Genomic DNA, 26047 nt, shown 5'->3' on the forward strand with positions numbered 1-26047 from the left:
TCTTCGATTTCCTGGTCTTGCATCTGATGTGTCAAACAGTTTTAGTGGAGGTAGCTAGACTTGGGAGGACATTTTTCATCAGATAGTGTATACCTGATTAGATTTCCTTCTCGAGGTGGAAGGCACTTAAAAGATTCGTCCGCTCACTTATTTTTTACGTTTTTTTTTTTTAAAGGTTCTCCTTTTCACGTTTTTGTTAGTGTTTGTTTTCTTTAGTTTGGTATATTCTCTCGTGTACATGGTGACAAGATGCTGGATTTCTTCACCATCTTCAGTAAGGGAGGCATAGTGTTGTGGTGTTTTCAGGGAACCGGTGTTACAGAATCCTTCACCGGGCCTGTCAACGCGCTGATCCGCTCCGTGATCCTTCAGGTAAGAGATGCTTTGTTTTTCAGTATGCGCCAGAGCGTCGCCACTTCGTCAACAAACTGGCTAGCTAATTTAGCTAGGTATCTTTCGTAGATACACATGTAAATTATTATTTGTCTAAACTAAATATGATTTATATTTTGGTCAAGTTAGCGCACTTGTTATCTAGCTACCTAATGTTAGGAGTGAGCTAGCTATATGGTTGCGTAATACAGACATGACATGGAGGATTTGGGAACTGGGGGTTACAAGAGCACAAATTATTTTGCCAGCCACATGACAATAGCACAGCATAGTGGGATTATCCCAAAAATGCAAGGCTATTACCACGTTGCTAGCTAACGTTAGATGTCAAATATTTATACTGAACAAAAATATAAACGCAGCATGCAACAATTTCAAAGATGGTACTGCATTACAGTACTGCATTACATATAACGAAATCCGTCAATTGAAATAAATAAATTAGGCCCTAATCTATGGATTTCACATGACTGGGAATGCATCTTTTGGTACCATATACTTTAAAAAAAGGTTGGGGCGTGGTCTGGATCAGAAAACGAGTCAGTATTTGGTGTGAACACCATGCAACGGAACATTCCTTAACATAGAGTTGATCAGGCTGTTGATTGTGGAATGTTGTCCCACTCCTCTTCAATGGCTGTGTAAAGTTGCTGGATTTTGACGAAAATTGGAACAAGCTGTAGTACACTTTGATCCAGAGCATCCCACACATGCTCATTGGGTGACATGTCTGGCGAGTATGCAGGCCATGGAAGAACTGGGACATTTTCAGCTTCCAGGAATTGTGTAGAGATCCTTGTGACATGGGCCGTGCATTATCATGCTGAAAGATGAGGTGATGGTGGAGAATGAATGACACAACAATGGACCTCAAAATTTGATATCCTATTTGTCACATGCGCCGAATACAACCGGTGTAGACCTTACTGTGAAATGCTTACAAGCATTTACAAGTTTGTGCCAAACATTTGAGAGAAATAAGCTTTTTGTGCATATGGAACATTTCTTGGATCTTTTATTTCAGCTCATGAAACATGGGACTAGCACTTTACATGTTGCATTTATATTTTTATTCGGTGCAGAACATATGAGAAATTTTTACATTTCAGTGATGAAACCTCTGATCTGTGTTACGGTATTGAGTAGCCTAATGTTAATGCTTCTCTGATTTTTGTTTCAGGAACGCAGTGGCAACAATTCCTATACTCATGATGCCTTGAGTCTTAAGTACAAACTCGATAATGAGTTTGAGCTGGTTTTTGTGGTAAGTTTCATATAGAAATGTGATTATAATGCACTGTAGTTCTATTTCCTGAAGGAAAATACCATACTAGCATACAGCAGTGTTAGCTTCTCATGCCGTCTATGGTGTGGACTCAACTGACCATGTTTGTCATTTTTTTTTTTTGTACAGGTGGGTTTTCAAAAAATCCTGACGCTGACGTATGTTGACAAGTTCATAGATGACGTACAGCTCCACTTCAGGGATCGCTATAAGAATGAGCTGGAGCAAAAGGGGGGCCCGTACACTGTTGAGCAGCTGTTTTGCATTTGAGGATGACTTCAAAATGCTTCTTTGGTAAGCAGTTTCACATCTTAGGGCTGATACTGCATACAGAGCTGAACTAATGGTGCATAAAGAGATTCATATTATACTTTCATACTAATTTGCTATGCTGAATCTCACACACAACCAGCTGTTGAGTTGTCATCCCACAGGTCTACAAGGACCTGTAGGCTACTTATATAAAATATAATTTCACAATACTTCAAGTCAAATGCTTCGTGCTTTGATTCTGTTACTGTCCTGTTGTGCTCTAGTGAGGCGGAGGAGAGCAGCAAAGCTCGAGGTCCTACCTCCATGAGGAGCTTCAATGCTTCCCTGAAATCCCAGAAAACTGTGAAGTCCATGATCGAGACGAAGGGAGGGGATAAGGGCAAGGAACAGGGTGGCAAGAAGAATAAGAATGCCAAAAAAGAGGGTAAGGGTTTGATGTGATTATTATGGAGGTTTTGTTGGAATACAAGCACTTTGTCATGGTTCTTCCTTACACAATTTCGGTTTGAAACCAGTCCCACATTTTTTCTCTTCATGTTTTAATTTCATGGGGACATTGATAATGTTTTGTATGGCAGGGGTTAGTTTCTGAAATCTTCCCCCCAGCTCCTGCTGCTGAGCCTGTGAAAGGGGAACAAGCTAAGGCTCCAGCCAGTCAGAAGACAGTGGAGAATGGTAACCAGGGCTTGACCCAGGAGGAGATCATTCAGAAGAAGAGAGAGGAGTTTATACGCAAGCGCATGTGGGCACCTGCAGAGAAGCCCAGGTGAGTGGGGGGAGGAATGGAACACAATGTGGTTAAAGTTATAATTTGGAATGTTACTGACAGTTGTTTCAGTACAGAAAGTCATGTTGTCTCTTGCCTTCCAGTAAGTCCCCCAAACCTGTGAAGGAGAAAACCAAGGGGAAAGAGAAGCGGGTGTGGACCTTGGGTGGCAGCAGCACCAAGGAACTGGACTACAGCCAGTGCAATGGCAACGGAGACCATGCTACTGGGGTCCATGTCCTGGATGCTCAAGCTGACCCGGTATGTGCCTGTTGGGTTTGAGAGCAGCAGAGCTAATATTGCCTGGTTGTACCAGAGTGAATATCTGTGCTCACATTATTTGAAAAGTGAAATAATTGTGAGTGCAGTGGTCACTGGTTTAACCAGACTAGAGCTATTATCCTTCAGGGATGCTCTGTTGGTACCTTAATAAATAAGGCCCATGTGGTGTAGAAGTGCTTAGTTTATAGGAATTGCACATCTTAATAAAGTCTTGTCTTGTTGTCCAGGGGATGCAGCTGAGCTCGATGAAGGGTGACCTGCTCGCTGTGGATTACGAGTCCAGCGAGGAAGATGCGGTGGAGAAGGTGGTAGTTGCTGACACAAGCAAACAAATGTGAGACCCTTAGATTATTAAATGTGTCAGATAATAAGAAGCATGGCTAAGGAATGGAAGCTTTGAATGGGACGTTGTGCCCTGTTGCACCTGACGACTTAAGTATCCATTTGATTTTTTTTTTGCCCCAAAAGGGGTGCTTATGTGGGGATGTTTGGGATGCTCAAGGGCCTGGTGGGTTCCAAGAGTCTGAGCCAGGAGGACATGGAGCCAGTTCTGGAGAAGATGAGGGACCACCTCATCGGTATGGACTCCTCTGTTCCCCACTACAGTATCAGTTTAACACATGCACTCCCCTATGTATTTATTTAGACTGTGAAGCTAAAACTTTACATTTGGCTCTATACTCCATTATTTTTGGATTTCAGGTCAAATGTTTCATATCAGGTGACTGTACAGAATGTATTTTTTTGTTGTGTATTTTCGTACATATGTTTTAATGTTTAGAAATTAAAGCACTATGTATCTAGTCCCTCCATTTGAAGGTGTCGTACGTATTTGAAATAATTCACTTGTGGGGTAGTCAAGTTTAGTATTGGTCCCATATTCCTAGCATGCAATGACATCTAGTTACAAACTTGTTAGCTGCATTTAAAGTTTGTTGTGTTACAGATTATGTTGTGGACAATAGAAAAGAATAGTAAATAATGTTCACTTATGGTGAAAATAATAATGTTCTTGAACATAGCAGCCTGTGACACATTCCGTGCGGAGGCCGTGGAGCAGCTGCGTACCCACCATCCACATTAATGTGGATGCTACCATGATTACGGATAATACTGAATTGTGAATAAGGAGTGAGAAAGTTAGAGGGATAAATATCAGACCCTCCTAACCTCCCTTGTTATTGGTAATGGTGAGAGGTCCGCATGCCTTGGGGGTATGATCTTTGTGCCTCTAACTTTCTCACTCATTATTAGTGATTAATTCATGATTATCTATAATCATGGTAGCATCCACATGTACTTCAAATGGGGGAGTAGATGCATAAAGTGCTTTCAATTCTATATGCTTAAACATGTATGAAAATACCCCCAAATAAAAGGTGACATTCTGTACTGTCGCCTCATATGAAACATTTAATCCAAAATGCTGGAGTATGGAGACAAATGTTTTATCTTCACTGTCCAAATAAATACATAAGGGAGTGTACATAACTAGCCAACCTTGATTTGTTCATGTCCTAGTTCACCTGAGGGAAAAGCTTCACAGTTGAATTATATTCATTGAATTTTCTGTCATCAATTGTTTTTGCAGCTAAGAATGTAGCAGCTGAAATTGCCTCCCAACTCTGTGACTCTGTAGCCAAGAAACTGGAGGGCAAAGTCATGGGTACCTTCACTAGTGAGTACAACTGTCTTCCACCCAGCCAGCCAGTCAGAATAGAATAAGTCCACATTTGAATGAGTTTACCTGTGGAGAGATTGAAGTGAACTAGATAGACTTCTCTCCCCCAAAGAGATGCGAAGATGCTGCACAACAGTTCAGAGTATACCTCTTGCTCTGATAAAGCCCTCCCCTCTCTCTTTAGCTGTAGCATCAACAGTAAAGGGGGCCCTGCAGGACTCCCTGGTCCAGATCCTGCAACCAAAGCGGCGTGTGGACATCCTGAGAGACGTCTTGGAGGCTCGGAGCCAGCGCAGGCCCTTCATCATCACCTTCTGTGGGGTCAACGGGGTTGGCAAGTCCACCAACCTGGCCAAGGTTAGATCCACCAGTGTGTCAATGTTTTTTTTCCTGTTAATCCATCATATTGAAAACATTGGTATGGCTGGGGATTTTAAACCTGGGTTGCATCCATTTAACCAAACCAGGTCCTGGTTGGGACTTTCCTGGCTGTACTATGACCTAGATAACCGAGTAAGCCCCCATTCAGACCACAGAAAAACCAGCAGGGAAAATATTGTTTTATTTACTGAAACCCTCCATCCTCTGTGTGCAGATCTCTTTCTGGCTAATCGAGAACGGTTTCACCGTGCTGATAGCAGCCTGTGACACATTCCGTGCGGGGGCCGTGGAGCAGCTGCGTACCCACCAGCGCCGCCTTAACTCCATGCACCCCCCTCAGGACGACAGGGGACGCCCCGTAGTGCAGCTTTATGAGAAAGGCTACGGGAAGGATGCCGCTGGCATCGCCATGGAGGCTATCGCCTATGGTAACCATACCATGCCCCAGCTTGCCATTCATATATTAGATCATTTTCGCCCCATAGCATGCAATAGCTCTGATCTCAATTAAATGTATGGTGTAATGCAGGAGGGGTTCACAAATGCTTCTTAATGTATCACATATAAACTGAGTATACGGACCAAGCCAGACATCCATTCAACCAAGTGAAGAAATCCTCCTTTGTCTCCCCGTCTCTGTCCAGCCCGTAACCAGGACTTTGATGTGGTGCTGGTGGACACTGCTGGACGGATGCAGGACAACACCCCGCTGATGACGGCCCTGGCCAAGCTGATAGCTGTCAACATGCCTGACCTGGTGCTGTTTGTGGGGGAGGCTCTAGTGGACAACGAGGCTGTCGACCAGCTAGTAAGAGTCCTTTTAGAACATATAACACCTTACTGTTTCATCAGCCTGTGACACTCAGATCCCTAGAAGATAAAAAACGGACTACCAAATACATTCACATCCGTTTCGAATACTCAAGTTTATTTTGGATTATGCTATATCTTTAGATTTCTTCTGGATCAAAAAAAGGACCCCGTCTTGGTGTAAAAACATTTGAGAATTTCTAAGCCAATTTCCTAAAATTGTTGAATATTGGAGCGAAGAGATTTCATTTTTTAGTTTTTTTTTGCAGTTAAACTAATTTTATTGTAATTCTACATTCTGCCATGGAGCTGAGAACTTTTCACTTCTAAAGCTAGTTTCCTACAATGCTATGTAATTTGCCATAGCTAATGCTGTGTTTTGCTAATACAATAGCCAGATGAATAGTGCTAAATTCTGCTAAATTTTCAATTCACCTTGACTGTCTAGCGTTTATTTGGGTTATTGTTACTTGTCGAAGATTATATTATAAAAACATGTATGGGGAAAGTCTTTTCTACATACTTAGTTTTTTTGTCGTTTTAAGTTTACACCGAAAGAGTTTCTCCATCCCAAATACTTACATTTTTTAGTGTTTGGATTTAGGTGATCTGAAAAAAACACTTAGGCGGCCCATCCAAGGATTAAAATGGCATAAAAATGTGAGCTTTACTTACAACCCTAGAAAGTTGAAATGGGCTATGCTACTGGATTATATTTTTCAATATTGTCATGTAGAGGGCACATTTTACATTTAAGTCATTTGGCAGACACTCTTATAGAGAGCTTTACAAAAGCAATTAGGGTTCAGGTGCCTTGCTCAAGGGCACATCAACACATTTATCACCTAGTCGCTCGGGGAATCGAACCAGCAACCTTTCCGTTACTCACCCACTCTGCTTAACCGCTAGGCTACCTGCTGCTTACTGTAACGGTTTGTTGATTTGCATAGCTGTCTCATGTTGCACTCCACACTGTATAACGAGTGCGATACTTTACTTTCAGGTGAAATTTAACCAGGCGCTGGCTGATCACTCCATGTCTGATTGATGGGATCGTTCTCACCAAGTTTGACACCATTGATGACAAGGTTTGTATGCCATTAAATACATGTAAAAATAAAACAAGTTTCTTGATCTTTCTTATCTCTCAGATATAGGACAGACACTTCAGAACAAACTTCGCTTTTATATTTTGTTGGGACCATCTGTTCCATGTAGTGAGTCTGTTATTTAATCAATTTGTATGGGCTAATAGCAGTAAGGACAAATATATACAGTACCAGGCAGTTTGGACACCTACTCATTTAACGGTTTTACTTTATTTGTACTACATTAGAATAATAGTGAAGACATCAACACTATATAAAATAACACATGGAATCATGTAGTAACCAAAAGTGTTAAACTAATCAAAATATATTGAGTTTCTTCAAAGTAGCCACCCATTGACTTAATGAGTGCTTTCCACACTCAACCAGCTTCATGATGTAGTCACCTGGAATGCTTTTCCAACAGTCTTGAAGGAGTTCCCACATATGCTGAGAACTTGTTGGCTGCTTTTCATTGTCTATGCGGTCCAACTCATCCCAAACCATCTCAATTGTGTTGTGGTCAGGTGTTTGTGGAGGCCAGGTCCTCATCACTCTCCTTCTTGGTCAAATAGCCCTTACCCAGCCTGGGGGTGTGTTTTGGATCATTTTCCCGTTGAAAAACAAATGATAGGATGGCGTAACTGTGAGTGCTGCAGAATGCTGTGGTAGCCATGCGCCTTGAATTCTAAATAAATCCGACAGTGTAACCAGCAAACCACCACCTCCGTGTTTCACAGTATGAACCACACATGCGGAGTGCATCCATTCACATACTCTGCGTCTCACAAAGATAGAGGTTGGAACCAAACATTTGGACTCGTCAGACCAAAGGACAGATTTCCACCTGTCTAATGTCCATTGCTCGTGTTTCTTGGCCCAGCAAGTATCTTCTTTGTTATTGGTGTCCTTTTTAGTAGTGGTTTCTTTGCAGCAATTTACCATGAAGAATCTCTGAGCAGTTGATGTGTCTAACTTGAACTATTTGAAGCAGTTATTTGGACTGCAATCTGAAGTGCAGGTAACTGTAATGAACTTGTCCTGCTGCAGAGGTAACTCCGGTTCTTCCTTTCCTGTGGCGGTCCTCATGAGAACCAGTTTCATCATAGCGCTTAATGGTTTTTGTAATTTTCCTGATGGACTGTCGTTGTTCTTGCTGTAATATGGACTTGGTCTTTTACCAAATAGGGCTATATTCTGTATACCACCCCTACAATGTCAACACATTAAGGAAAGAAATTTTACAAATTACCTTAAGGCACACCTGTTAATTGAAATGCATTCCAGGTGCACTACCTCATGAAGCTGGTTGAGAGAATGCCAAGGCAAAAGGTGAATACTTTGATTTAAAACATGTGTTCATACAATGTAGAAAATAGTAAAAATAAACCCTAGAATGAGGTGTAAACTTGACTGGTACTGTATATATTGCTATTCTTCAAAGATTCAAACTCATCCTTGGTCTGACCATTCCATATAGCTTAGAACCCCCCCCCCCCCCCCCCAGCTTACGGGGTTTGATGGAAGTCAAAGCTTTTAAATGCTGTTTGACATCCTAATCGGTAAGAACAGAAGTCTGCGTGGTTTGTGGTTGCAAAGCTGACGTCACTCCTCCCTTCAGGTTGGCGCTGCTATCTCAATGACCTACATCACAGGGCAGCCCATTGTGTTTGTCGGCACGGGGCAGACCTACAATGACCTGCGGAGCCTCAATGCCCGTGCTGTGGTGGGCGCCCTTATGAAGGCCTGAGTGGCTGCTGCCTGCATATGTTCACCACCATCGTGACAAAGCCAACCACAAACACTGCACTTTGAGATGTCTGGTCCTGCAGTTCACATCCTAACTATGATCCTCCACATGGCACCAAACACAAAACTCACAGGCTTCCTCCCAGCTCCGTCTGGGAACGGGGCGGTTGTTGACTTTTTAAGCAATATTGCACTAAGATCTCTTGAATTTGGACCAACAGTTTAAAGTACCTCAATTTTGTTTAGCTTTAAAATGATGCGGTGAAGTTCAACAAGAGACATTTCCATCTGATCAAATGTCAAATTCACTTCCTGGCATTGTCTTTTTCCCCTTCACTTCAATGAGAAAATGGCAGGTATGAATGCTTGCTGGAGGTGACACGTTTCAGCAGCCACCCTGTCCCTGAGTAAAGCTTAGTGACCATAGTGCCTATTCCGTCTCCCTGAAGCATCACCACTGCAGAGGTGATGGTCTGTCTGCTGAAAACATCAATAAGCCTGCACAACACTAAGTAACTCTTGTTTCTCTCGCTCTCCATGATGGACCCCTATGCCCCCTTCTTCCTCCGAATTGGAGAGTTCAATTTGGTGGAGGTGAAGAGACATGGGTTATTACATTTGGGGTTAAAAGTCCAGAGATGTCAAAGGTCTCTGGACAACAGCTTTCTACAAAATAAAAGGGTCAAAATGACAAGTCTTACATTCTCAGTCCCATATGTCAATTTGAGAATGTAAACATTTCTAAATAAAGCTGCTATGAACAGCCTAACAACTTATGGTTTTGTTATGTACCCTATAGCTTATGTTTATACGTTTTCCAATTCCAACCTTGGAACATAAATGCTGATAGTGTGGTCTGGATAACAAAGGCAAAATGTCATCTCTTGGCAACATGGAAAAGTATTGCAACAGGAAGAGTCGAGTGGCAACTGGTGTACAGTGCATTCGGGAAGTATTCAGACTTTTCCACCCCTATTCTAAAATTGATTTAATTCCCTCAATCTCCAACCCAAAACAAAGCAAAAACAGGTTTTTAGAAATGTTCTAATTTAAAAGATGAACAGACCCTTGTGAATAACTATTCATACCCTTTACTATGAGACTCAATTGATGCATCCTGATCTTTGAGCTGTTTCTACAACTTGAAGCCCACCTGTGGTAAACTCAATTTATGGGACATGATTTGGAAAGGCACACCTGTCTATAAGGTCCTAGTTGACAGTATGTCAGAGCAAATACCAATCAATGAGGTCGAAGGAATTGTCCATAGAGCTCAGACAGGATTGCAGCATTGAAGGTCCCCAAGAAAACAAGTCTCCATTCTTAAATGAAAGAAGTTTGGAACCACCCAAGACTCTTCCTAGAGCAGGCCGCCCAGCCAAAGTGAGCAATCGGAAGGGCCTTGGTCTTGGTCAGGGAGGTGACCAAGAACTTAATGGTCACTCTGACAGAGCTGCAGAGTTGCTCTGTGGAGATGGGAGAACCTTCCAGAAGTACTCCACCAATGGTAGTGGCCAGGCAGAAGCCACTCTTCAGTAAAAGGCACATGACAGCCTGCTTCGAGTTTGCCAAAAGGCACCTAAAGGACTGACCATGAGAAACAAGATTTTCTGGTCTGATGAAACCAAGATTGAACTCTTTGGCCTGAACGCCAAGCATCACGTCTGGGGGAAACCTGGCACCATCCCTATGGTGAAGTGTGGTGGCAGCATCATGCTGTGGGGATATTTTTCAGTGGCAGGAACTGGGAGACTAGTCAGAATCGAGGGAAAGATGAACAGAGGAAAGTAGAGATCCTTGATGAAAACCTGCTCCAGAGTGCTCAGGACCTCAGACTAGGGGCGAAGGTTCACCTTCCAACAGGCCAATGACACCAAGACAACGTTGGAGTAACTTCGGAACAAGTCTGAGTGGCCCAGCCAGAGCCCAAACCCGATCGAACATCTCTGGAGACCAGAAAATAGCTGTGCAGCGACACTCCCCATCCAACCTGACAGAGCTTGAGGATCTGCAGAGAAGAATGGGAGAAACTCCCCAAATACAGATGTGCCAAGTTGGTAGTGTCATACCCAAGAAGGCTGTAATTGCTGCCAAAGGTTCTTAAACAAAGCACTGAGTAAAGGGTTTGAATACCTATAAGAGTATTTTTACTTTTGCAAAATTGTCAACCTGTTTTTGCTTTGTCATTGGGTATTGTGTGTAGAAATAATATTTAATCCATTGTAGAATAAGGCTGTAACAAAATGTGGAAAGAGTCAGGGGTCTGAATACTTCCCGAATGCACTGTATGATACCAAAAGGTTTTATTAATTTTTTTAAATAGCACAAATACCTACAGATTTCACAAAACATGCGGTATTAAAAATCCAAAAGCCTTATAAAGGACAGTATACTATTTTTTTTCAGCACATGAGTGGCCAAGTGATTGTTACTCTAAAGATGCCTCATCTAAGTCACTGCTGAACCTGCAGACAAGATTCTCAAAAACCTTTCAACATGTTACCATGCTTCACAGATTGAACTAGCTGCTTTCAAGTTAGCATGGCAAGCATTATTTTCAGACACTACATAGTTAACACCTATTGATGCTGTGAGACTTGACAGTTTCATAAGAGGACCGCATAGTTGATCCTAAACAGGGGAGGATGGGAAGAGCTATAGGAGGACAGGCTCATTAATGTCTGGAATAAATGGAACGGTATCAATCATGTGAAACAAACGTTTGACCCAGTTCCATTCAAGCCATTACAATGAGCCATCCTCCTATAGCGCGCATTCCACCAGCCTCCTCTGATGTGGATATGTTGTGCTACATTTTTGCCACGCCTGCTTCTCTTCAAATTCAGGGAGTCTTTAGCATAGCTAGGTCCTCAGGACTCTCCAGCCATTCATTCAGGACAGGATTCATTTACAAATTATGTTGAGCTAGAATCCAAGTCAGGGACCTGTCCTTATGTCATCCCTACATCAGTCTTCCATTGCCCTTTCCAACATCTTATTCCAGATGTTAAGGTGTAGGGAAACACTAATTGGGTTGCCAGCTGCTTTAACAGTTTACTTTCCTGCTGGGTCTTTCCCTTTGTCATGACAACCGGTAAAGATTCAAATAAAAACAATAAGCGGGTGACTAGAATAGTAACATGGGTCTCTTCTGGCCCATATTTGCCTGGCGGAGTAGTAGTAGATCCAATGAAACCTGAGTAGAAGTAGACTGAAGGAACTGTGGATGAAAATGACTGATACTCCTGTCTGTTTTGTGCCTGTCAAGAAGGATAGTCTGGGCAGAAAGAGAAGGAGAAGAAATAAAATATGAGGACCAACAGCTGTATATTACCACAGACTGCCATGCATTATAGGTAAGCCACTTGTGTGTAAGGGGTATGAATTCCAAGGAGGTTTTCACTAATGAAATGCCTGGATATAAGCACAATAAACAGGTATATTCTAAAAGCCTGGATATAAGCTTAATAAATAGATATATTCTAACAGGATGAAATGAAAAGTGGATTTAGGGAAATGCCTCTTGCATGCGAGCACCGACAAAGAAACACACAATCCTAACCTTGGAGGCTTTTCTGTGAATGAAAGCCATTCTGGCTTTCCTGTTCTTCTTGGGAGGGAGATCCTATGAAAATCAATGAAATCAACAGATTAACAAATAATAGCGAGAGCAAACAAAGTAGCTACTCATGTTTAAACAGGCTAATGTGCTGCTCGGCTCACTAAAATAGAATTCCTCAGTAGCATCACCGTAGGATAAGATCCAAGCCCTAAGTAGATCATTGTTTTACAATTTACATTTCAGTAACATACCACTAACTAATATGTGATCCATTGTAGGAAATGGATACAGTATGATTACTAAACATACAGTGAGTGAGTAATTTCACTGAAATTGGCTTCTTTACCCCAGCCGTTAGTGACAGCGTCGCGGTTGCAGATCTCGTTGGCCAGCCGTTCAAAGTACTCAGGCAGGTCGGAATACTCATTGCCGTAAGAGATGACCTTGATGCCCTTGTCTAGCATGTTGTCCCGCAGCTTCTTGAACTCTCCCACGTCCTCACGCCGCACCAGCATGAAGTGCTCCAGGTCCGACTTGTGTTTGACCGCCTCCAGGAACAGAGCCTGGAAGGTGGTGTCGTCCACCGTGCGCCCGCAGCCCAGGAACACAAACGACTTGGTCTCATACAGTTTCTGGATCTCCCTCTGTCAATCCAATGGAGTTCAGTTTGCATTATGACACTGACAGAATTAACTTCACTACAATTAACGCAATGGGTCTTAAATTGGTTGAACAAATTTAAACGGCAACTGCTAACCGCTGAAACATTTCCAGGGTATAATTTATAAAGGCTGCCCGTCTCACTCACCATGACCTCCGTGTTCCTCAGTACATTCTGGTAGCCAGCAGGGTGCAGTACAATACCGCTGGGATTCGTGTAAACACCGTGAATGTGCAAAACACTCAGACTTCTCTTCCCCTGAGCCCACTCCAGGACCTGTACGGACACAAACATTTCACAGTCCGTCACACCAAATCCTGTTCTCACTGGGTAGGGAGTGACACCGCTAATGTCAAACAGGGATGTTTGTCCTGATTGAGACAGGGCATAAATACCACACCCGATGGTCAATATCGCAGGCTTAATACATGGATGTGAATCATTAAATTGAGTCTTCTTAAATGTGAATCAATCATTTATTTTCAACGAGTCTACATAAATAACAATCCATGTTGGGTTCCTTCTAAGAGCGTTTATAAAAATTCTGCTTAAGGAAAAATCTGTCATATTAGTTCCTATTTCTGATCAAAGACCAATATAGATTAATCCATAAACCTTGACAACAGTTGGAAGTTTGAAACTTTGACCTTGCCATATACTAACTACATCCTACTTCTGTCAGAGACAAAAGACCTTCACAGGTCAATGCATTGACCACTTTCTCTGGTTTAAGGACACCATATTAGAAGGGCAACACTACTAGAAGACATATGTTGGTCTTTGAATCAAATATGTTCCCTTGAATTCACCTTTAATAAGCCTTAAACAATGTTTTATGTGCAAGAGCATTCCCTGTGTTGTGAGCCTAAACCTGTGACAGTAGTATAGTTAAACTATCATGCCCTCAGTCTCATCAACTACTTCCTCTGATGGCGTCTGAAGATCACAGGGGGCCAAAGCCTATGTTCCAATGCCCACACTTGCATACCACTTAGAATACATGCCCAATATATTGCTTATTAAATAGATGACAATTTTAAAACGTTTAATGTTTAAACTGCAATTGTTTTTATCCTTTAAACATTCAGAATAAAAATCATTAAATGACGTGAATTACAACGCAGATCTGGTCCAATGCAGTTCCGGCTACCATACAGCGCTCATCTTACTGCTGTCCCCAACCCACTCAGCAACAAATGGTAGTTAATGACGTTTTTAGGTTCTCTGCTGTGTGCCTCTCCTCCATGTTCTCAGTGGTCAGCACATGGGGCTTCATGTCCCACTTCTCATCAATGTGATGGCTCATTGCAGTGATGTATGACAGCGTGTTCATAGTTGTCCAACAATGTTGTTAATGCCAATTATGGGGCGTCTTAGAGCTCATACTTTGTACTTGCAGAACAATCATTGTACAATTTCTTCATCCAGGCCGTCACGGTTTTTCGACATGGCATCTTGTAGTCTGGTTCTAGCTATGCGCTATAATCTTCTCACTCTGTCCCCACTTCTTTGGTGTGAAGAGCCTGTCTAATGTCTGGGCCTGCGCTACTGCCAGCAACGGTTCAAATGGTTAAGCATTGTACTTGTACTGCCACTGTAGCTCAATTCCACCTCACAAAGCATGCATTTCACCACCTTCTCATTTAACTTCTCTAAGTATTGCCATACAGGACTTCACGGTTGTCACGTCTCTGTCTCACTCTCTGATGATGATGATTGGGACCTGTTAGTGGTAGTTTTGTGATAACTCCACTGTGATTTTAATTTTGTGGGGAATTTCTTTTTCAGTTAGGGATTTTTTCAAAACGATAAATCCCAATTTAATTGAAATGTTCACACCCAACTGCTTCATAGCGATGTGGTATGCTAGTGTGGCTTCTGCAACAGAGGCTAGATCTGCATTGCATAAATAATACACTACATGACAAACTAGATGGACACCCCTTCAAATTAGTGGATTGACTATTTCAGCCACACCCGCTGCTGACAGGTGCATAAAATCGAGCACACAGCCATGAAATCTCCATAAACAAACATTGGCAGTAGAATGGCCTGTACTGAAGAGCTTAGTGAAGTGTCAACTTTAAGTGCTGTTATTGTGAAGTGGAAACGTCTAGGAGCAACAATGGCTCAGCCGTTAAGTGGTAAGCCACACAAGCTCACAGAACGGGACCGCAGAGTGCTGAAGCACGTAAAAATCGTCTGTCCTCGGTTGCAACATTCACTATTGAGTTCAAACTGCCTCTGGAAGCAATGTCAGCACAAGAACTGTTAGTCAGTAGCTTCATGACATGGGTTCCCATGGCCGTGCAGCCGCACACAAACCTAGGATCACCATGCACAATGGCAAGCATTGGGTGGAGTGTTGTAAAGCTAGCCGACATTGGACTCTGGAGCAGTGAAGGGATGAATCACGCTTCACCATCTGGCAATCCGACAGTCTAGACGATTCTGTGCTTCCAACTTTGTGGCAACAGTTTGGGGAAGGCCCTTTCCTGTTTCAGCATGACAATGCCTCTGCCAATAAAGTGAGGTCCATACAGAAATGGTTTGTCGAGATCGGTGTGGAAGAACTTGACTGCCCTGCACAGAGACCTGAACTCAACCCCATTGAACACCTTTGGGATGAATTGGAACGCCAACTGCGAGCCAGGTCTAATCGGCCAACCCTCACTAATGCTCGTGGCTGAATGGAAGCAAGTCTCCGCAACAATGTTCCAACATCTAGTGGAAAGCCTTCTCAGAAGAGTGGAGGTTGTTATAGCAACAAAGGGGGGGACCAACTCCAATGATTTTGGAATGAGATGTTCGACGAGCATACTTTTAGCCATATAGTGTATTTTCTGGTAAATCCCCAATTGACATCCATCCATGATGTGTTATTGCAGTGAAAATTATGTACACACAATTTAGAATTTGGCCCTAAAGAGCACACAAGGCCATGACTACAGAGATCTTTCCAAAAGGAAAACGATCTGTTTTTACCTTCTTCTCGTCGGTTAGGTCCAGAGACTCCAGCTTCGATCCCTGGTGGGCTGCGTAGATCTCCAGCAGGTTGTCAAAGTTGGTGGTGAGAACCAGCGCTCCACTCTCCATCAACTGCAGTACGGAGCGGAGAAGGTGCTTCCCTGCGTTCTCCATCTTACACTCCAGATCGTCAAACACCTCGTACAGGCAGTCCTTGAAGAAGGTAGACCGCACATTGCCTGTTCTCTGCAATGATCGGGCAGGAGCACAATTAATAGAGGTTAGTGGGTGTGTATTGATTATACAGATTATACCGCTGGTACTTAACTACTAGGAGGGAGACCATTTAGAAAAGCATTTTCAGGTTTTTAAAAAAGGTACAATAAAGCATTTATGACTGGTTGTTATAGTCTTGAAAATGTTTTTCCATCAGTAGCAGGGACATGTAAACAGTTGCTGTACACGGTGAGTCTAATTGCTATGGAGCAGAGAGTTAGAGGGCAGGCTGTTTGAGTAGCCATGCGATTATGGCCGTCTAATGGATAAATCTCATTACTCAGAGCTACGCCGAATGCACGCTCTACCTGACAGTGGTTGTAGGAAAACAAAGGAGAAGGGCTGGCCCGCTATGAATAGCACTGTCGAGGTGAGCTTAGCGCACACAGCACAAGCGAGCTGCCTGGCCGACTGCTGGACTGTCCAGAGATTAGAGATCTAGTGGGCAAGTTAACTAACAGGATCCCTTTTCACAGGAAGGAAGTCATTATCACCAAGAGCATGCATCTAGCTACCTACTCACCCTGCTGTTGACTTCTACACCAAATGCATTCTCCTTTTGTTTGAGGACTTATGTAATGACCAAATAAGGTAAAGTAGTACCATGCTCCTATCCTGAGTTTGATATCGCCTCGGATGAGACACTAAAGTTGAGTTGTTTTCAACTAACCTGGTCCTAAACAGGGAAAGTTGTAATAATTGTCCTTAGTATTTTGCCTAGGTCATTCAACGACAGCATGAAAGGATTTAGGTCACAAACATGCTGATTCTAACCTTCAGATTAGGCTCATTAACTGACATTACGGGCCAAAACACAGCACCAATCCACAGTTATTTACATTGTTTGGATTGCTCTCGTTATAGCACCAATACCATTGGGTTAAACTGCTGTGTCCCACCCGGTATTTGATCCCTTCTTGAGATGAGGGACAGAAGCCTCGGTTCTCTTCAGCTGTTCTGTGAACAAGCAACCAGTGGGCACACACTGGTTGAATGAAATTACGTTGAACCAACATGGAATAGACGTTGAATTGACATCTGTGTACGGTGGGCAACAATGTGACTAAAAGACAAGGTGAAGCCATGACAAATTCCTCCTTCTACACTCTACGAGAGTCCTCTTTTCAATGCGTTTCTTTCTCTTTACACTTTCAGCATACTAGGTAGTCGGCCGATTAATCAGAATGGCCGATTAATTAGGGCCGATTCAGTTTTCATAACAATCGGTAATCGGCATTTTTGGACACTGATTATGGCCGATTACATTGCACTCCACGAGAAGACTGCGCGGCAGGCTGACTACCTGTTATGCGAGTGCAGCAAGGAGCCACGGTAAGGTGCTAGCTAGCATTAAACTTATCTTATAAAAAACAATCAATCCTAACATAATCACTAGTTAACTACACATGGTTGATGATATTACTAGGTTATCTAGCTTGTCCTGCGTTGCATATAATCGACGTGGTGCCTGTTAATTTATCATTGAATCACAGCCTACTTCGCCAAACGCATTCGCAAAAAAAGCACGGTCATTGCACCGATGTGTACCTAACCATAAACATCAATGCCTTTCTTAAAATCAATACATATTTTTAAACCTGCATATTTAGTTAATATTGCCTGCTAACATGAATTTCTATTAACTAGGGAAATTGTGTCACTTCTCTTGCGTTCTGTGCAAGCAGAGTCAGGGTATATGCAGCAGTTTGGGCCGCCTGGCTCGTTGCGAACTGTGTGAAGACCATTTCTTCCTAACAAAGACCGTAATTAATTTGCCAGAATTGTACATAACTATGACATAACATTGAAGGTTGTGCAATGTAACAGCAATATTTAGACTTAGGGATGCCACCCGTTAGATAAAATACGGAACGGTTCTGTATTTCACTGAAAGAATAAACGTTTTGTTTTAGCATATTAATGACCTAAGGCTCGTATTTCTGTGTGTTATTATATTATAATTAAGTCTATGATTTGATAGAGCAGTCTGACTGAGCGGTGGTAGGCAGCAGCAAGCTCGTAAGCATTCATTCAAACAGCACTTTCCTGCATTTTCCAGCAGCTCTTCAAGCATTGAGCTGTTTATGACTTCAAGCCTATCAATTCCCGAGATTAGGCTGGCAATACTAAAGTATTAGAACATCCAATAGTAAAGGTATATGAAATACAAATAATATAGAGACATAGTCCTATAATAACTACAACCTAAAACTTCTTACCTTGGAATATTGAAGACACATGTTAAAAGGAACCACCAGCTCTCATATATTCTGAGCAAGGAACGTAAACGTTAGTTTTTTACATGGCACATATTGCACTTTTACTTTCTTCTCCAACACTTTGTTTTTGCATTATTTAAACCAAATTGAACATGTTTCATTATCTACTTGATTTTATTGATGTATTATATTAAGTTAAAATAAGTGTTCATTCAGTGTTGTTGTAATTGTCATTATTCCAAATATTTTTATTTTTTATTTACTACTGTTATTAATATTATATATATATAAAAAATATTTAAAAAAAATATATAAATAATATAAAATATTATTATATCGGGCGATTAATCGGTATCGGCTTTTTTTTGGGGTCCCTTTTGGTATCGGAATCGGCGTTGAAAAATCATAATTGTAGACCTCTAATACTAGGTTCTAAAGAATTTGAGATTCAGGCTACTTCATATTGTAAGCGCCATACATCTATAATTCGCTATTGAATAGTTTTATGTTCCGCTACAATTGCGTGCCCCGTTCTGATAAGATGCTGAACATGTACAGAGGCCTGTGGCGCACCACCGCCTGTTAAGAACAGAAAAATATTTGCCACAGGGTCCATGGCGGTGTAATCACCTGATCTGCATGATTGTGAACCTGGAATAAAAGCGATGGATAAACCCACACTGGGCAGTTGGTTCCTTTTGTGACAACAGGTGGGCTGCTGAAACAAAGCATGTTTAAGCAATCTGAAAGGTGCAATGAGACATGACCAACACTGAAGGCAGATGGTATTAAGAACCGGTTATGGTTTGACCCGACCTGGTATGAAGGGGATACGGGCCGGTACCGAAATCTAAAAATATTTCCCCTTGAATTTCTCTGTAATTTATTCACGGTCCACTGATTCGTTGACTTATTGAGAGAAATCAATGGTAGGTTATTCACTGGGGGGGATTTCTTCATCTAGCGAATCGAATAACAGGCCTTAAAAGTCCTGTTTAAATTAACCTGAGTGCCAGAACTGGTTGAGTCAACTTGTGTGGCTTTGAAAACAAGGAATTGCATGATGACGTGTTGTAGTAATCCATCAGTGCTGTACTTAAGGTTAGGGCATCACCTTTTACACAGAAGACAGGTTGAAAAGCCTGAATCAAACATTTTAGAATTTAGATAAAAACATTGAACTATGCTGACTCCTTGCCACTGTCATTCCCACTAGGATTACAAATCCCAATAAAGGAAAGTTTACAATGAAAGTCACTGGTGTGTCTCAACCAGCTGGAGACAGTGTGCTGTCTACATCTGGCTATATGTGTATGCACAGGAGCGGGGAAGCCTTACCGGAGAGAGCTTCTGGATGAGGTCATGAGCCACGTGGACTAGGTTCTTGTCCTCCTGCAGGCTCTTCTGAAAACGCCTACTCTCCTCTTCCTCGAGGAGGTCAAAGTCGTTGGCCGCATCCAACAAGGCCTGGATCAAACCCTTCCAGGAGCGCAACGCGGGGACCTGAGGGGCCACAGCTGAACTCACCCCTGTACCAATAACTAGGACCAGCTCGGGCGCCCGCTTGGTCTTCAGGCTGGGCAGCAGTTTCCTTTGGGGCAGGCAGAGATTGAGTGATGGTTCCATTGATGGTTCCCAAATCCTTAGACAACATGAAGGTTAAACAAATCATGGCAAGTTTACTTGGCTGCTGTTCGAAATCAAACCTAGGCTGAAAACGTAAAGAATTAGTTTAAAAACAGAAACTAAGAGAAAAAGTTCCTGACCAGTCTGATATTGATAATGCATTGGCATATAAAGAGGAACAGAGTACTAAATGTAGGCTAGTCATATCAGTTTTTGATACCTGGGTTTTTTGGCGTTGGAGTCAACATCCTGAGTATCAGCATGAGCTGGTCGCTTCTCGGTTTTCACAGTCACAACAGAGGCCACCACAGAGGCCATTCAGCTCCTGTAAGACAACCATGAGATTGAATATACAGTTGAAGTCGGAAGTTTACATACACCTTAGCCAAATACATTTAAACTCAGTTTCACAATTCCTGACATTTTATCCTAGTAAAAATTCCCTGTCTTAGGATCGCCACTTTATTTTAAGAATGTGAAATGTCAGAATAATAGTATAGTGATTTATTTCAGCTTTTATTTCTTTCATCACATTCCCAGTGGGTCAGAAGTTAACATGCACTCAATTAGTATTTGGTAGCATTGCCTTTAAATTGTTTAACTTGAGTCAAACGTTTCGGGGAGCCTTCCACGAGCTTCCGACAATAAGTTGGGTGAATTTTGGCCCATTCCTCCTGACAGAGCTTGTGTAACTGAGTCAGGTTTGTAGGCCTCCTTGCTCGCACAAGCTTTTTCAGTTCTGTCCACATATTTTCTATTGGATTGAGGTCAGGGCTTTGTGATGGCCACTCCAATACCTTGACTTTGTTGTTCTTAAGCCATTTTGCCACAACTCTAGAAGTATGCTTGGGATCATTGTCCATTTGGAAGACCCATTTGCGACCAAGCTTTAACTGCCTGACTGATGTCTGGAGATGTTGCTTCAATATATCCACATCATTTTCCTTCCTCATGATGACATTATTTTGTGAAGTGCACCAGTCCCTCCTTCAGCAAAGCACCCCACAACATGATGCTGCCACCCCCGTGCTTCACGGTTGGGATGGTGTTCTTCGGCTTGCAAGCCTCCCCCCTTTTCCTCCAAACATAACGATGGTCATTATGGCCAAATAGTTATATTTTTGTTACATCAGACCAGAGGACATTTCTCCAAAAAGTACAATCTTCGTCCCCATGTGCAGTTGCAAACTGTAGTCTGGCTTTTTTATGGTGGTTTTGGATTAGTAGCTTCTTCCTTCCTGAGCATTCCTTTCAGGTTTTGTTGATATAAGACTTGTTTAACTGTGAACGTAGATACTTTTGTACCTGTTCCTCCAGCATCTTCACAAGGTCCTTTACTGTTGTTCTGGGATGGATTTGCACTTTTCGCACCAAAGTACGTTCATCTCTAGGAGACAGAAAGCGTCTCTTTCCTGAGCGGTATGACAACTGCGTGGTCCCATCGTGTTTATACTTGCGTACTATTGTTTGTACAGATGAACATGGTACCTTCAGGTGTTTGGACATTTCTCCCAAGGATGATCCAGACTAGGGGAGGTCTCCAATTTTATTTTCTGAGGTCTTGGCTGATTTCGTCAACTTAGTGTATGTAAACATCTGACCCACTGGAATTGTGATAGTGAATTATAAGTGAAATAATCTGTCTGTAAAAAATTGTTGGAGATATTACTTGTGTCATGCACAAAATAGATGTCCTAACCGACTAGCCAAAGCGATAGTTTGTTACAATAAATTTGTGGAGTGGTTGAAAAACGAGTTTTAATGACTCCAACCTAAGTGTATATAAACTTCTGACTTCAACTGTAAATACAATGCCATCAAATCAAAGCAATAACTTAAGTGCAATGCAATCTGGAGGGACCACAGAGAGTCATGATCTCAGTTTACTGTATCATACATAGAACAGCACCCTTACAGGGCAGTATCCCACTGTCCCCATTGCTACCGAAGGCAGGGCATCAGATTCACCTTACACTAGCCTTACACAGTGGAACATTCATGGGGATAACCCAGAGAATATTTAAATCACCAAGTACTGTGAGATAGCTATGGGCAATTCCACTCTGGTTGTTCACTTTAAAATGTACGCCAAACAAAAAAACGATTGATTTCGATGTTTAACTTCATAAGGTATAGGGGGCAGCATTTTCACTTTCGGATAAATAGCGTGCCCAATTTCAACTTCCTGCTACTCATGCCAGGAATAAGATATGCATATTATTAGGAGATTTGGATAGAAAACACTCTGAAGTTTCTAAAACTGTTTGAATCATGTCTGTGAGTATAACAGAACTTATGTAGCAAGCAAAACCCCGAGGACTAACCGTTCAGAAATGTTTTTTTGGTCTCCGTCTGTTCACTGATTTCTCATTGGCAAATTATATTTCTTAGGAACCCATTTTCAGTTCCTACCGCTTCCACTGGATGTCACCAGTCTTTGGAATTTGGTTGAGGTTATTAATTTGTGCAATGAAGAAGTAGGCCATCTAGGAACTGGGTAACACTTGAGTTGCGCAAGACGTGAAAAGTAGCATGGTTTGTTATCTTCCTGTATTGAACACAGATAGACCCGTCTACAATTTGATCGATAATTAACGTTTAAAAATATCTAAAGTTGTATTACAAAAGTAGTTTGAAATATTTTGGCAAAGTTTATAGGCAACTTTTGAAATATTTTGTAGTGACGTTGCATTTTTTGGAAGCTGTTTTTTTCTGGATCAAACGCATCAAATAAATGGACATTTGGATATATATGGACGGAATTAATCGAAGAAAAGGACCAATTGTGATGGTTATGGGACATATTGGAGTGCCAAAAAAAGAAGCTCGTCAAAGGTAATGCATGTTTTATATTTTATTTCTGCGTTTTGTGTAGCGCCTGCAGGGTTGAAATATGCTACCTTTGTTTACTATTGGGCTATCTGCACAGTTCTTCCTGTAAATGTTTTAATATTTTTTATTTAATGGAAATTGTTAAAGACACACTATGTGGAAATCGATTCGCCATTTCCTGGTTGCTAAAATTCGAATAGTTCGTCTAATTTTAGTTTATGTGACAAAACAAGCAAGTACAGTATAGAGAATCATTGTACCATGTAAACAGCTGAGAAATATACTTTCAGGAACCGTTTGAAGCTGGTGTACAAAACCAAAACAAAGAGTAAAAGACGCAAAATCGAAACTTCAGAACAGGAAGCATAGAAATAGAGCACATAGAACATATTACTACTGCTTCTTAACCCCTTTTCACATTACCCATAAGCACTCTGTTACATTGCAAAGGATGTCATGCATTTCAATGGAGACACAGTGGAGTGAAAACGCAACGCCACCTTGCAGTTGAAGGTTCCGTGGATACTTAGATTTGTTTTTTACTTTGCCTTGTCTTCAGTCCAGCCAGAGTCCGTCGGAGAACAGGAAGTTACAAAAAGATGAAAATATGTGGTTTTCGGTGATGGCTTTATAGCTAGCAATTTCTAAACAATTACACATTTCTATAAGTAAGTACTAGTTTAACAGTAATGTTAAATAATACACTTTGGCTGTTAAGCCAATTATATTATGACTGTTGCCTCCCATTTAAGTTCGATGGTAATGATATTTGTTTATTATAATAATTGTTAGGTGGAGGTTGCTAGCTACAACGGTATCTTCAACCTAGCCTAGCTTTTAGCTGCTCTGCAGTGCAAGCTAGCTTGACTTGCATTAGTTGAGGTAAAAATAACTAAACAAAACATGTTCTATTATCACCTGTAACAATAGAGTTATCCTTGAATGAAAAGGTAATATCTCCTAAAATAAATATGCTCTCTGAAGAGAGACAGGCTCTCCTCAATATTGTGTTACAAACACTACACTCACAGATAGAACAATGGGACAGATATTTCACCGGAAGCATCCACTTGGCTTTTTCACTCACTGCCAAATATGGTAGTGAGTGAAAAAGAAGATGAAACGAGATAGATTTTGGCCAACATTCTGAAAATGTTCTCATTGATTCAACATTTGATGTCAATGTTATGTTATCAAAACTAAAATATGTTACAGACTGGACTACATTTTGTAAACGTTATTCTTTGCCAGTTTTTAAAAATGGTGTTGTTTAGAAGGGGTGCAAAAGCAAACTGAGTTATTGCACACTTCACAGACTAGGAGTTCCCTAACCGGAATATGTGAATAAATGCTTGAACTTGCCAATAGGATGTCGCTAGCTCATGCTTGGCTCTGCCCACCTCCATGCTAGTTCTGCCCACTATGACTAATTTGTTCCCACTTGAAACATTGGGCTGTGGTCCATATTGGTTTAATTACACATATCTTTTGGGGCTCTCGAGTGGAGCAGCGGTCTAAGTCACTGCATCTCAGTGCTAGAGGCGTCACTACAGACCCTGGTTCCATTCCAGGCTGAATCACAACCGGCTGTGATTGGGAGTCCCGTAGGGCAGCACACAATTGGCCCAGTGTTGCTGGGTTAGGCCGCCATGTAAATAATAATCTGTTCTTTAACGGATTTGCCTAGTTAAGTAAAAAAAATGTAAAAATGTAAAACTTGTCTGATCAATACGTCAAGAAAATGACGCATGGCGTAATGAAAAACGTCACGACGTGAATTGGTTCTAGATCTATTACTTACTTTAAATTTTTATGTGAATTTAATCGGGTCGCCCAAAAAGTTACATATGCAGCATTAAATGTAGTCCTCAAATCGTGCATAGAGTTCTATGGTTGGTTAAACTTTGAAATCTGTGTTTTGTTTGGTGTAGCTGCATTTTATAGTAAAACATCTGAGTCTCAGCGTAATCGGTAGCTGGCTAAAGTCGTGCTTGAGGCTTATTTATTGTATCATTATTGCAATAATAGTCTTGGTGCTAAATAAGAATGATCATGTCCTCCGTCTGGAGACATTTCCTGACAAACTTCAACTAAGGAAACATGTGTTTTTTTGACGTGTACATTTATGAAAGCAAAATTTGAATTAAAAAAATGGACAACAATAAGCAAAAGTTAGCTGACTGTACAGTATACTGTATACTTCTTTGTCTTTATCGTTACTGGCCAACTGACGTTAGATAGCTAGCTAGCTACTAGCTAAGCAAGTGAAGTGCGCTGCCAGGAAGAACTGGCTAACGTTAGCTAACCAGCAGGTAAAAGCTCAATGTACAGTAGGCTATCTAGAATTACGTTAAAGTTGAGCTAGCTGTGAAATAAAACACACTTGCTTGTTAAATTCACACAGGTATTTACACTTACCCTGATAACTCCCAACAAGTTGCTTTTTTTTGGTCGAGTTAACGTTAAGTTAGCTGGCATGCAACTGCGAGTTAAATATCAGTCTACCGACATATCCTGCTTTAAAAGCCGGTATTTGCAATTGTTGTACTTGACATGGCGTAGTCTGAGTGCCTTTGCCTGCTAGATATTATTATTAGCGAATCTATTTAGCAATAAACATTTCTTCCTCTGTGTGCACAACCTGTCGACTCACATGCTGCTGGAGGTCTGTGTGTGTCGTGATGAGTTGGACAAGGGTTGTGCGCGGCTACCACAGATAGAACGATGGGACAGATATTTCACCGGATGTATAAATGTGAAGCTTCTGGTTGGCAGTTCCACTAATTGCCAAATATGGTAGTGGGAGGAAGCCCACTGGCCGGCAGTGGGAGAGGATGGAACGAGATGGATTTTGACTGACGTTCTGCACATCGATGCGACGTTTGATTTCAATAGTTTCTGTTCCCTAAACTAGAATATGGTATGAACAGATTGAACAGTTTTTTTTACTTTACCCTTTGCAGAAGTTTGACAAAAACTGCGTTGTTTAGGAGAACAAACGTGAATTAAATTATTGCACACGCGCACTTCAAAGAATTAGGCGTTCCCTAACTGAAATATGCAGATAATGCTAGAACGCGCCAATTAGGATCTAGCCCATCTCGTTGTTTGTACTGCCCACTATGACTCATTTGTTCCCGTTTGAAACGACAGGTTGTGGTCTATCTTAGTTTAGTTGTACAAATCTTTGCTACTA

At 41.6% G+C, this 26047-nt stretch overlaps 2 protein-coding genes across 4 annotated transcripts; one reads left to right on the forward strand and one right to left on the reverse strand.

Annotated features, from left to right (window-relative positions):
* LOC109905800 (signal recognition particle receptor subunit alpha-like) lies at positions 1–10887 on the forward strand. The gene is given in 16 exon segments (XM_020503410.2): positions 1–372; positions 1574–1657; positions 1808–1909; positions 1911–1972; positions 2215–2375; positions 2558–2717; positions 2822–2978; positions 3227–3333; positions 3468–3577; positions 4591–4677; positions 4865–5037; positions 5276–5489; positions 5706–5869; positions 6875–6909; positions 6911–6959; positions 8581–10887. Coding segments are annotated over 16 exon segments (1917 nt in total). The 5' UTR covers positions 1–249; the 3' UTR covers positions 8710–10887.
* LOC109905802 (protein FAM118B) lies at positions 1807–25588 on the reverse strand. Of its 3 annotated transcripts, none has more exons than XM_020503413.2 (8): positions 25505–25588; positions 20240–20344; positions 19732–20035; positions 15917–16144; positions 13079–13207; positions 12617–12914; positions 12271–12333; positions 1807–11985 (listed from the first exon to the last, which is right to left on the reverse strand). In XM_020503413.2, exons 2-8 carry the CDS (start codon positions 20335–20337, stop codon positions 11972–11974), a joined length of 1134 nt encoding a protein of 377 aa, XP_020359002.1. In that variant the 5' UTR covers positions 20338–20344; positions 25505–25588; the 3' UTR covers positions 1807–11971. The 3 variants fall into 3 exon arrangements, with proteins under 3 accessions (XP_020359002.1, XP_020359003.1, XP_020359001.1); XM_020503414.2 differs by having other exon boundaries at positions 19732–19984; positions 25270–25552; XM_020503412.2 differs by having other exon boundaries at positions 25270–25551.
* Positions 25589–26047: the final 459 nt, after the last annotated feature.

Source organism: Oncorhynchus kisutch, linkage group LG15 (genome assembly GCF_002021735.2).
Source record: "Oncorhynchus kisutch isolate 150728-3 linkage group LG15, Okis_V2, whole genome shotgun sequence".
NCBI classification, from domain to species: domain Eukaryota; kingdom Metazoa; phylum Chordata; class Actinopteri; order Salmoniformes; family Salmonidae; genus Oncorhynchus; species Oncorhynchus kisutch.